The sequence below is a fragment of the Lactuca serriola genome, chromosome 9 (assembly GCF_051521515.1).
Source record: "Lactuca serriola cultivar US96UC23 chromosome 9, Lser_US96UC23_V15, whole genome shotgun sequence".
Classification (NCBI taxonomy): domain Eukaryota; kingdom Viridiplantae; phylum Streptophyta; class Magnoliopsida; order Asterales; family Asteraceae; genus Lactuca; species Lactuca serriola.
Genome location: NC_136416.1, coordinates 146,788,424 through 146,798,738, shown reverse-complemented (window position 1 = coordinate 146,798,738; position 10,315 = coordinate 146,788,424). Strand labels below are relative to the sequence as shown.

The window sequence follows — 10,315 nt, the reverse complement described above, 5'->3', positions numbered from 1 at the left end:
GGGTTCGATGATTATAGAATATGATGGAAAAACTTAATATCTTGTTAGACCGTGTCATGTGTCGTATCAATATGTGATACATAATACTCTTCACGGAGGAAGGTTCGATAATGATAGAATATGATTTGTTAAAAAGGTGCAAGACACTACTAATACCATTTAAGATTTATATGTGAAGTCATTGGTTTACTCTCCAACACACACACACACACACACACACACAGAGAGAGAGAGAGAGAGAGAGAGAGAGAGAGAGAGAGAGAGAGAGAGAGAGAGAGAGAGAGAGAGAGAGAGAGAGAGAGAGAGATGACGATGTCTCACTAATATTGGATAAACTAACAAGAACTGCACTATAAACCAACCTCAAACACCATGACTTACAATTATTCGAAAAGGCAACAAAGTCCTTGATTACAGTTGCACACTAACACCACCACCACAACATAAACACAAACTCAAACTGAAAATTAACATGTAAACATTGATTCTTGAATGAGCCACCGAACAAAGAACAAAGTTGTTCACAACTTCTTGGTACCCGCAGCCGCAAGTTCAACAGAAATGATGAAAGTCGACTTTGTTGCCTCCCGCAGGTACTGCACATCTCCACTCATGAGCTTCAACAGGTTTCTGCTAATCACCAAACTTATTCCCTCTTCAGTTGCATCTACACTTGTTCCAAACATCTGCCTTAACAGCTCCTCAGGGACCCCACCTCCTGTATGTGTTATCCTACCAAAAAAAAAGAGTTCAAATCAACACACTTAGCTAGGTCAAGAATCAATTGAACCATTAAGCTGCATTTGTTACACGGCACAAAACTAGTTAATATTGTGATACGTGTCAAACACAGTACAACCTGTTCTGTTCTGTAGTGTCGTGGTTAACATATTATGGAGTCTAAAAGAAGATACCTGAGTTCTAAATTGACAAGCTGGACTGATTTTGCCAAATGATCTTTAGTTAATTTGGCCCAAATAAACAGGAGGCCGCCAGCTGGCGTACAAGAAACAGATAGTGACATGAAATCTGCAAGAACTTGTTGAAGTCTCACACTATCCCCAAAAAGTTTTTCTGACAACATTTCCTCAGGTACATTGTTCACTATTTGAATACCCATCACATTGCTCTTTGTCATCACTTGACTTATACACGCACCCAAGATTTTCTGGAGTGTAAACTCGGTCATTTCAAGATCCAAATACCTGCAAACATTTCCATAAATCAACATTTTTCAACGAAATTCTCCACAATAAATTAAAAAACATGATGTTTAATCACATACCCATCAACAATCCTATCAAGATCAGTGTCATCAAGTACTTTATTAAGTTGTCTCTGACACAAAGCACTAGTGTGAAGAAGCTCCCTTTGCTCATCTCCAAGCTCAGTATCCTCCATCATTTTCCTCGAATGTATAATCCCAGAAAGCGGATTTTTAATCTGTCTTCTTATATACGCTAAAGCTTTAAGTCTTTTAGCTGCAATTTTCTCCGACATTCTCTGAAAATGAAGAGCTTGTTGAAGGTCTCTACTTGCAAGTTGCAAGAAGCAGAAAAGCCCAGTAACTGTACCCTCATTATCCACCCTTTTACTCACACATAGCACGCAATCTACATACTTCCCACTTTTAGCAAAAAACCCAAATGAAATCTTTTCCGATTCTTGACTTGTCATTGCTTTGTTAAGAACAATGCTGAGATTGATGAATGCATCTTGGTTACTAACACGACAACATGCTGATTGGGTCCCGAAAACTTCTCCAAGAAGCATTTTGTCAATGACTTCTCCTCTTGAAAGCCCCGATAACTCGGTCATGGCTTGATTCCACTCAGAACACCAACCGAATTCATCGGTTCCAAAGATTGGTGGGATTAGTGGATTTGGGTTGTGCACAATGGCTTTGTAATCTCCTTCTATTCGAGTGAATTTGTCCATTATGGTTTTTTGGTGAGTTATATCTTGTGCAATACAACATACGCCTACAACACTTTCGTGTATGTCTCGGCTTGCACATGCGTTGACTACAAGTGTGATTGGTCCGGATTCTTTCTTTGATTCGTGTGTTTTGATTTCGAATTGGACACCGGTTTCTTCTTTTCCTGAATATATAGAAACCACAAAGGTAATGAAGATCATATATGATTATACATGTATATACCGATTTTGAAGAATGGAATTGTCTATGTAGGTGTTTCTTATGTATTTAAATGAGAAAGAAATTAACATTTAGTTTTGAACAGATTAAAACATAAAGTTAAAGAAAATAAACTTTCCCTGTTAACTTTTACCTTTTCCCAAAATTTATCATTTACTTTTTCTTCAATTTCTAAAATGTACTATCACTTTCGCAAGGTTAAATGCAAGAAAAAGGAATTTACTTTTATTGATTAGTTTATTATAACAGTGTACTTTGAAAAATCAACCGGTTTATAGCAATATCATCGATTTACAAAGCAATTTTCACTACTATAGGGTAAAATTTCGAAAGTATAATTTCCAAATACAAAAAAGATTAAAAGTAGAAAGATTTCACAAAGTGGATTTTTCAAACTACAATTCCTTAATAAGAAAATATCGAAATCAAAGTAGGATGCTATAATATACAAATAAATAAAAGTACGGTGCTATTTTTCGCATTTAGCCCTTTTCTCAAATATTTTTCAAACATCATTACGTTACTTTTCCATTCAACACTCAATTAGAGAGAAAAAAAAAACACGGTTGAAAGAGAATACCTTCCAACGCAAGATTCAGCATCTTTTGCACGGTTTTAACCGAAGATTCTTCAACAAGTGTTAACAAATGGGTCCCAATAGCGTTTTCCACAGGCAACCCGGTCAACTCAGCAATTTTCGTATTCCACCCGTTTATCAAACCGTCAACATCAACCGCAAGAATCGGAACCGAAGCCGTTTCAATCAACCTCACCATCTCACTAGTAACCGCTTCTAATTCTTGCATCCCATCAATTTTAAGCTCATTGAAACCACTTTGAATCACATTCGTTTTCAAATCCGCAACTTCATTCTCTTTCAAAGCATTCCTCATAATAAGTTGCAACGAATGGATCGCATCCATCTCAAAATCTTTCCATGGATAACTCCTTGTTTTCACAACTTCCAAAAAAGCCTTAAAAGACGACCGAGGATGCATTCTTTTCCCATCATCTTTCTCACCCTTCTCGTGTTTCGCTCCACCCCATCTAATTTCCGAAGCCGTATTCGATCTAAACCAAAAAAGAATATCTTTTTCGGTTATTCTCACGGATGCCATACCACAAACTATGTCACCAAGAGCAAGAGCTCCCGGATAACCCGCATCATATAAACTATCGGTGCTCAATCCGGTTGAATCCATGTGATACTCATAGAGCCAAGAAACAATATCAAAAACTTGAGATTCAGTTGGGCTAACACCCATTCGGTATACTTTATTCTTGTACAAAAGAGCAGCTCCATCACATTTCACAAGATCCATAATGTTTGGACTTTGTGCAACAATACCTAATGGAGCATCTCGCATTAGTAAATCACACAAAAGCGTTTGTGTTCTCAAGATGTTCTTCTCAAGAATTTGGTGTTCTAGTTCTATTTCTTTGTTGATGTGAATTGCGAAAACTTGAGCAAGAAATTCACACGCGTAACGTAGTGGAAAAGGGACGAATCTTGGAGTGGTGTTATGGCAAACAACTAATCCCCATAACTTCTTTCTTTTTTGAGGATCGGGGCTATCGATTTCATCATTCATGTCATTTATAACCACCGCCATTACTAAAGAAGCTATGGACGTCATGTTGTCCATATACTGTAAATGGCAACTATGTGGGGCCCGGAGTGTGGACCCACATAACGTCAAATCGAAAGGTAACTTCTTATCTTGGAGTACTTTCACGTGTTTTGCTCTACAATCACAAATCATTCGAACTTTGTTCTTCATGAACAAGAATCTTGCAGCTTGAGGGATGTCAGTCGCCGGATAATGTAACCCAAGGTAAGGATCGAGCCCTGGTTTTGTAATCTCAGCCACCACCTCACCATGATCATCGTCGTGAAACTTATAAGCCATCACCCGATCATAACCCGTGAGCTCAAAAACTTCTTGAACCATGGTGTCACATAGTCGTTCGATGCTACCACTAGGGAGTGATTGTAACCTAGCAATGGCTTTCGCTGCATGTTTGTAGGATTGGAGGGCCCCAGCAGCAGTCATGGGGACTTCATTAGGCATAACGGGTTCAAAGTCTATGATCAAACTTCCGGTGACTCGATGAATGATTGCATAAAACGGCTTCCCGGAGGTTTTACAATGAACCAAAATCGGATTTAGTAAAGAAACTTCCCCGAAGCCTAACGCCTTATACAAAGCATTAGCACTGGGACCTGCGAAAATGGTTCTCACATCGGTGCCGATTCCAAGAAGTGGATTTTCACCGACACTGGGAACTGCATGGCTGACCATTGTGAGCATTTCGGGTGCGTTTTCACTGTAGGCGATGACTTTGAATGTTTTTTCATCAAGGGCTAATAAGCATCCGAATGGTTGAATTAGTTTGCCCTTTTGAATGTGGTGGAGATACGCGGTGGTTACCTTGTCGGAGCGAGGCTGCTCGCCGCCAGCCACCGTGCTGGTGACGTGGATGGATGTTGAGTAGTCAAATGAGTCGCCGGATTCTTCAAAATCAGCGTGGAGCTTCGCGTCTACTGTTGTTTGATGAATGATTCTTGCACTGTGTTTTGATCTTGCGGAATTCGTGGAAGATTGATCATTTGGCCTTGATGTAGACATTGTGATCAGATCTGTATATAGAACAGAGGAACTAATATCAAATCACTGAAAAGAGAGAGAAGTGTATTGTCTTGAATTAACACTCCACTGCTAATAATCAATATAACATGCTTGAATGAAGTCGAGTATACAGTGTAAAAATAAGTTATAAAGATATAAAAAAACAAATCTTGAAAACCCCACCATTGAAAAGAAGCAATTGAGGCGCATATTGTAATTTATGATGAGGAATCCAAGAAAAAAGATCACTACCATTATCGCTGTTTGACCAAAAATGTTATCTGATGGAACTCAGAAAAGCGATATGATAATCAAAAACCATGTTTGTAATATAAATAAAGTAAATAGAACAGTTTTCCCCTATCTTGAAATGAGCAAACACCAATTCATGATATTTTCTTGATAAAACCCCCATTTTCCCCTATCTTGAACCTCTGTTTTGCTTTAATTTCTAGGTTTATTTTTGGTAAAAAAAATGGCCCACAGAATCATTGCACTTAAGTTGAGACAATCTTAAAGCCATATAACATGCTACGAAAACCCAAAAGTATAAAATCAAAATTGGAATTGAATAAGACAGTAAATGGACCTAATTCGAATTGACCACACGAACTGTAGATTACCCACATGAATTACACATTCAGTAACAAATAAAGTAAGCGATAAACAAGAAATCAACAGTACCCAAACCAGAAACCCGTAAAAGTTGTAAGTCAAAAGATAAAACATCTATCAAGTGAAAGAAGAGAGAAAGAGACTGAAAGTACCTGAACTTCGCAATCTACTAACAGTTCACAGGAAAACTGCGAACAGCTTCAAGCAGTTAAAAAGAACGGAACTTTTTTTCGGATCAAGTGAAAACGCCACTAAAAACCCATCACTATTCTTGAAAATCGAGGACCCAGTTCTCCAAAAACCTCGATCATCCACTTGAATCGATTGGAGAAGTGTCGAAGGAGAGACTGGTATGACAGGTCCACACCTACAATCTCAGCTTAAAGAGGCAAGTACTCCTCTACTGCAATCAATTATACTGACATCTGTATATATATAATATATATATATATATATATATATATATATATATATAATATATAAATGGTTTTTATTAGTAAGTGGGATAGGCCCACCAGACACAAAACAAAGAAGATTGGCGGTTTGCTTACTAAAGATGGAAAATAATGGCAGTTGAAAGCTGGAAATCATGGGAACCTGTTAAAGAGGCTAGTGGCTACCTCCTCTTAAGGGGCGGGGTAAACCATGGGCCTTTACTATTACGTAATGTATGCTTTCTGAAATTTGATTTTGTTAGAATATATATGAATATATCAAAGTGCAATCAGTCTGGAAATTTGTGTATGTATAATTATACATCAGTTATAACTATACGCCAAAAATAAGAATCTATTTTTGGTCCACAAAAATAAAAGGCAAAAATATTAATTTTTAGGATCGTGTATGTATAAAAATAGAATTTATGAAATAAATAAGAAAACTAATTAGTAAAAATGAAAAAAAATCTTTAAAAAACATGAATAGAAATAAATATTAAACAGTTTGTAGAAATGAAAGTATGTTTAAATAATTAATTTTATATAAATGAATTCGTAAAACTAGGTTAGCTAAAATAAGATGGTAAAAAAAGCTGTAAAAAATATTATTTTAAAATAAAACCAAATTTAGAATATATATATATATATATATATATATATATATATATAATTGTAGAAAATAGATAGGGAATTTTGTTTAAATAGTTTAGATAAAATTCTTTGGAAAACTTAAAACTTAGGACAAATTTGTAAAAAAGAGTACTACTAAAATAAAAAGTTGTATGGTCCTATTTGTGTTAAGATTTGAGGCATGGCGGGTTTTATGTTGGATAATGCGGACTCGAGACACAGGATTTGGGGTGGGATGAGTTTTGTACATAGAGACATAAAAAATAAAATAATAAGGGGAGGTGTTGTGTCGAACCCATACCATAATGTTAAAGAAAAAAATACAAAGGTGGCAATACCACTAGGGCGGACACTAACTGTTCTAAAAACAACACATAAAACCGTTAAACTATTAACAATGTGTTAATATTCACGTACGAGAGGGAGATGAATCAGTAGTAGTGTTAGGAGCATCGGAAGAACCAGTAGCAGTAGATGTGAGAGGTTCAACTACAATGAAAGAGAGTGATGATCGATAGAGACACATCTAAAAGGAGTTTAACTTAGTTGAGGAAGGGAGCATGAAAGCTAGAGTAAGGAAAATAAGACTTGAGTGTTAGGACTAATTTTGGAAAGATTTTTATGGGGAAGGACCATATGTGATTTATTTTAGGTTCTTTAGTTAGTTTGGAGCCATTTTGAAGAGATATTTGTAAGAAGTGACCTATCTTGCCAAATCGAATAAAGTTATGAGACTTTAATCCCTTTCTCTCATCCTCCTTTCTCATTCACGAATCAACCATGTTCTTCCCTCCATGATCAAAGTTTTCTTGGAATGTTGTTTATGCCAAGCTTGTTTGTAGTTCATGTGAAGATTTGAGCTTAATGTTAATCATGGATTAAGTTCCAAGCTTCCATGACTTCATGATTTTTGTATGTTTTAAGTTTGTATATTAGTATTAGATCATTTGGTTGTAATCCATGTTTCATACATAGTGATTTTGGTGTAAATTAAGCTTTATGTGCTCTTTGAGCTTCAAGGTGAAGTTTGTGTAGTAATTAGATTTTTGATGTTTATCCCAAGGAAATCAACCATTAGGGATCCTTTCTTATGTTCAACTCAATTTTTATGACCTTTTTTTGAAGTCCATTAAGTCAATGAATTCATTTTTTACGTTTATTTGCAAGTTGGATGGCAAAATGAGAAATAAAGGTAAAACTTTGATCTGCTTTGCAAGAAACACGATACGACCCATGGTGGAGCGCGGTTCGGCAACATGTTTTTTCCCATTTTCGACTCTGCTATTTTTGAGTTCGTTTATTCTGGTTCTTCCATTCGCACTTCTTTGGCCTCTTAACTCATATTGGGATCCTTAAATCATATTGAGAGGTCCAACTACAGTGAAAGAGAGTGATGATCAATATAGAAACATCTAAAAGGAGTCTAACTTAGTTGAGGAAGGGACCATGAAAGCTAGAGTAAGGAAAATAAGAGTTGAACAATTAAGTTAGGACTAATTTTGGAAAGATTTTTATGGGGAAGGACCATATGTGAGTTATTTTAGGTTCTTTAGTTAGTTTGTAGCAATTTTGAAGAGATATTTGTAAGAAGAGACCTATCTTGCCAAATCGAATAAAGTTATTAGCATTTAATCTGTAGCACCTGGTTCTTGGTACGTATTCTTTGTAATTAACTCTTTAAATACTGCATTTTTGGCCTTGGACTCGGCGAGTTGAAGAACCAACTCGCCGAGTAGAAGCGGGATAAGTCGCGGGGTCTAAGTTGTGGACTCAGTGAGTAGACCCTGTCTGGGCAAAAACCCTAACGCGGGTGTTTGCACCCTATTTAAACGCTCTAACTTGGCCTCCTTTGTCCCTAACACTTCCAGAGAGCTGTAGAACAAAAACCTAGGCCACATATTGTTCTTGTGAGTGATCTTGGCCTTGTAAAGGAAATTTGGAGCTTTGGAGAAGAAGGAGGAGGTTGAAGAGTGCAAGAAGGGGGAGTAGATCCTAAATCTACACTGTGGGAAGCTTCCATTCAGGTAAAATTGTTCCTGTCTTGATCACTAGTTCATTAGATCCCCTTTTTGTCCCTAATTAGTGGTTTTCAAGCCCTAAAACCTCAAGCTCCATGTGTTTATGCTCTATGTGCTGAAAGGACTTCAAATCTAGACCTTATGGACGTCTTAGAAGTATAAAGCCTCTGTGGTTGAAGTGATTAAGGTCCCTATTGAGTGTATGACCTCATAAAGAGCTTGGAATTGCCTTTTGGAGCTCATAGGGCCATGCATGCACGTAAAGTTTGCAACTTTACGTGATAAGCATGCCCTAGGAGCCTAGATCTATGGTTTGGAACCGTTGCATGTCTCAGATTTGGTCTGTATGGGAGGAGAGCTGAAAGGACTCGGCGAGTTCTATGAAGATGGTCTTAGACTCGACGAGTTGGATGAACAACTCGGTGAGTCCTATGAAGATTGCCTGGAACTCGGCGAGTTGTTCTTCAAACTCGGCGAGTCATATGAACTATTACTGAGTTAACACGGGTTTAAGTGTAGAAGGTCCAACCCTTCGTAGCTGCACGCAGAATTAGCAATTTAACATGTAGCAATTGTCCCAAAAACCCAAATCCTCAAGATGGATGCTTTGGTGAGGATTTGGAATTGAGTAGGAGATTTGCTCGTGGGACTCGGCGAGTCGAATCGCGAGTCGGTCCAATCATCCCAAATAGTGAGTTATGGGTGACTTAGTGAGTGGTAGAGGGACTTGATGAGTTAGTACTGGGTTAATAGGAAAGGGACTCGACGAGTCTGTGCCATGACTCGGCGAGTCCAGTCAACTGGAAGTTGACTTTGACCAAGGAGTTGACCTTGGACTAGGGGTAGGTCAGTCATTTGACCTAAGGGTATTTATGAGTGACTAATCTATGTTATGGATTTATAGCCGGAGGATTACCGATGCAGCAGTCAGACGTCTAGCAACCAGACTTTCAGCAGCTCCTTTTCGAGGTGTGTTTCCTTCCAGTAGGAACAGGTCTAGGGCACCAAGGCCGGCCCGTATAGACGATATCATAGTATCGGAGTGTGGGCAAAGCCCGTATCTCATAGTTGAGTTTGATGATGATATATGCTAGTGTAGTAGAATTGTTTATACTCGTTGTCTGTGTGATACTTGTATGTTATGGTTTAGTAGCTGAGTGTGGGCGACGCACGTATCTCTCAGATAGCGGAGTGTGGGCGAGGCTCGTATCTCCCCGATAGCGGAGTGTGGGCGAGGCCTGTATCTCCCAGATAGCAGAGTGTGGACGAGGCCCGTATCTCCCAGCTAGTGGAGCGTAGGCAAGGCCCGTATCTCCATGAGTGTGGGCGAGGCCCGTATCTCCTAATTGTTCATTATATGATTGTATGGTATGTGGTATTTTGGGGGAACTCACTAAGCTTCGTGCTTATAGTTTACTATTTGGTTTCAGGTACCTCTTTAGATAAGGGAAAGAAGCTGGCGTGGTAGCGGCATATCACACACACACACTCATATTTTCCGCATTATGAATTTTCTGGGATGCACTCTAACATATTATTATGATGTGGCTGGTTTTCAGACATGAAGCATTATTAAGAAACTTTTATATCGAAGTTTTTATGAATTGACCTATTTAAAAAAAAAAAAAAAATTTGGCCTGTATTTTTAGGATGTTACAAGTTGGTATCAGAGCCTTGGTTTGAGGGATTCAGACACATCCTCGAGAGTGTCTGGACTCAAATTGAGGGAATAAAAGAATTTTTCTAAGAAAATGATTTTTACAAAAGGTAAACTAAAGGGTTTTGGGATGAGTACGAAGTGTTTGATGTGCGCGACCGGCCGAGCTC

General features: G+C 38.0%; 1 protein-coding gene across 1 annotated transcript; it reads right to left on the bottom strand.

Moving 5' to 3' along the window:
- Nucleotides 1-326: 326 nt before the first annotated feature.
- PHYA (phytochrome A) lies at nt 327-5,821 on the bottom strand. Its single transcript, XM_079020637.1, has 5 exons — nt 5,556-5,821; nt 2,739-4,799; nt 1,286-2,102; nt 915-1,205; nt 327-732 (listed from the first exon to the last, which is right to left on the bottom strand). Exons 2-5 carry the CDS (start codon nt 4,786-4,788, stop codon nt 522-524), a joined length of 3,369 nt encoding a protein of 1,122 aa, XP_078876763.1. The 5' UTR covers nt 4,789-4,799; nt 5,556-5,821; the 3' UTR covers nt 327-521.
- Nucleotides 5,822-10,315: the final 4,494 nt, after the last annotated feature.